The sequence below is a fragment of the Gracilinanus agilis genome, unplaced genomic scaffold (assembly GCF_016433145.1).
Source record: "Gracilinanus agilis isolate LMUSP501 unplaced genomic scaffold, AgileGrace unplaced_scaffold60455, whole genome shotgun sequence".
Taxonomy (NCBI): domain Eukaryota; kingdom Metazoa; phylum Chordata; class Mammalia; order Didelphimorphia; family Didelphidae; genus Gracilinanus; species Gracilinanus agilis.
In genome coordinates, this window is record NW_025395821.1 from 1 (window position 1) to 2292 (window position 2292).

At 51.0% G+C, this 2292-nt stretch overlaps 1 protein-coding gene across 1 annotated transcript; it reads left to right on the forward strand.

Annotated features, from left to right (window-relative positions):
* Nucleotides 1–259: 259 nt before the first annotated feature.
* LOC123256533 (potassium/sodium hyperpolarization-activated cyclic nucleotide-gated channel 2-like) lies at nt 260–700 on the forward strand (the record flags this gene model as incomplete). The annotated part of the gene is made up of 1 exon (XM_044685129.1): nt 260–700. A coding segment is annotated over one exon (441 nt), but the record flags the coding sequence as incomplete, so codon positions are not given.
* Nucleotides 701–2292: the final 1592 nt, after the last annotated feature.

Here is a 2292-nt window from a genome sequence, read left to right on the forward strand (position 1 = left end):
GGACTAGGAGACATGATACCTAGATTCTGTCCCTAGCTCTTCCATTCCCTCATTTTGGGACCCTCTTTTTGCTTCAGTTTCCCCATTTCCATCCCCATCCCCACAACAGAAAGGCTGTCTCTCACTACTCTTCCAGCTGTCATCTTTTGTGAGTTTGAGAGGGAGTGGCAGGAGCTTCTTGGACAAGGGACAGATAGGGTTGGAGACAGAATTGGAGGCTTGAATGCTATGACCAACTGCCCCTTTTCCTGGCCCACAGGTTCTACTGGGACTTCACAATGTTGCTGTTCATGGTGGGAAACCTGATCATCATTCCGGTGGGCATCACCTTCTTCAAGGATGAGACCACAGCCCCATGGATAGTGTTCAATGTGGTCTCAGATACCTTCTTCCTCATGGACCTGGTTCTGAACTTCCGCACTGGCATCGTCATAGAGGACAACACTGAAATCATCCTGGATCCCGAGAAGATCAAGAAGAAATATCTTCGCACGTGGTTTGTGGTGGACTTTGTGTCCTCTATCCCCGTGGATTACATCTTCCTCATTGTAGAGAAGGGCATCGACTCGGAGGTCTACAAGACTGCCCGCGCCTTGCGTATTGTTCGATTTACCAAGATCCTCAGCCTCCTGCGCCTGCTGCGCCTTTCCCGCCTCATCCGATATATCCACCAGTGGGAAGAGGTGAGGCCCATGACCTGGTGAGAGGGAGTTTGGCATCTCAGCACATTGGGGAGTTGGAGCTGCTTTCTGGTCCCCAAGGGAGAGGGGAAGAAAACAGAACGAGAACATTCCTTCCCTCCTTCCTGTTGCCTTTGCTCTCCATCCTTTCCTTTCTTCCCTCTTGTCTCCTTCCTGTGATCCTTGGTAGATCTTCTTCCTTATTCTTTCTTTCCCTTCCTTTCTTCTTCTCTTTTATATGGTGTCCTCTTTTCTTTCTTATTTTTGTTGCCTCTTCCCTCCTTCACTAGCTTCCTTACTTCTTCCCTCCTTCCCTTCTTCTTTCCTTCTATCTCTTCCCTTATCCCTTCACTCCTCCATTACTCTCTATTTTCCTTTTTTCCCCTCCCCTTTTTCCTTTCTCCCTCTGTTCCCACCTCCCTCCATTGCCCTCTCCCTTCTTTCATTCCTCCCTGCTTTCATGGGTTTCCTTCCCTCCCGCCCCTCTTCCTTCTTCCTATCTTTCTCCCATTCCCTTTCTTCATTCTCTTCTCCTTTTCTCCATGTGTCATTTCTTCCCTTATTCCTTCCTTCCTTTTTCCTATTCTCCTCTCTCGTCGTTCCACTCTCCCCATCTCCATTCCTCTTTTCTCTTCTTGCTCCCTTCTTTAGCCCTTTCTCCTTTTCTTTCTTTATTTGGTTCTTTTCCCCGCTCCCCCATCCTTCTCGGTCTCTCCCTGCCTTCCACTATCTCACAAACATTTGTTGAGATCTTCCTGTGTTCTGGCCTGAGCTGAGCGGAGCCATTCACAAAGATGGATAAGCTTCTCTCCCTCCCCAGTCTAGCAGAGGACATAAGCTACATCCAGAAATAACAGGAATTACGATAATAAGTCATTGCTCCCATTTCGATGCCATCTTTACGGTTTAGTGGATATTCATAATAACAGCAACTCCTTTGTCTCTAGGCCAGACCACGCTTCTAAACCCTTTCATTTTGCTAAAGGGCTTGGCCCCTACTCTCAGAGTCTCAGAGTTGGAGGCCCAGAGGCAGGATTAGAACTCTGGACTTCTGAGATTCTGGATTCTTGCCAAAGAATGGTCAGGCGGTGAGCAAGGTTGTGGAAGAGACTAAGAGCCCTGAGGGCTTGGGGGAAAGGATTACTCCCTGGTGGGTGGGTGGGCCAGTTGGGGGGGGGTCTGAAAGGGGGTAGCATTTGAGGTGGGGCTGCAGAGACAGGGAAGCTTTCTGCTGAGAGATGGATCTCCTCCCCTCGAGCCTGGCTTCAGCTCTTCCCTCCCAGCCCCCTAAAGAGCTCTCTGGATGAATAGAAAGGGACAGGGAGGGGGGTGTCTAGTCAGGGGGGGCATGGCATGGCTCTAAATAGCCTGGTGTGTCTGAGGTGGCTCCGAGAGGGCTGTTCCTCTGTGTGTGTAGGTGTTGGGTGTCTAGCCAGGGGGTGTGCCCAGGCTGGAAATAGTCTGTGTGTGTGTCGGGAGAGACGCTGGGGGGCCGGGTGCGATGGAGGGGTGACTAATGGGGGGTTGCTTCTCATGTCTCCTGGGTCCACCCCTGGGTGTCTCTTTGCTAGGGATCTCTGCCCCTGGGGGGGGGGTTCTGCCTTGTGGCTCT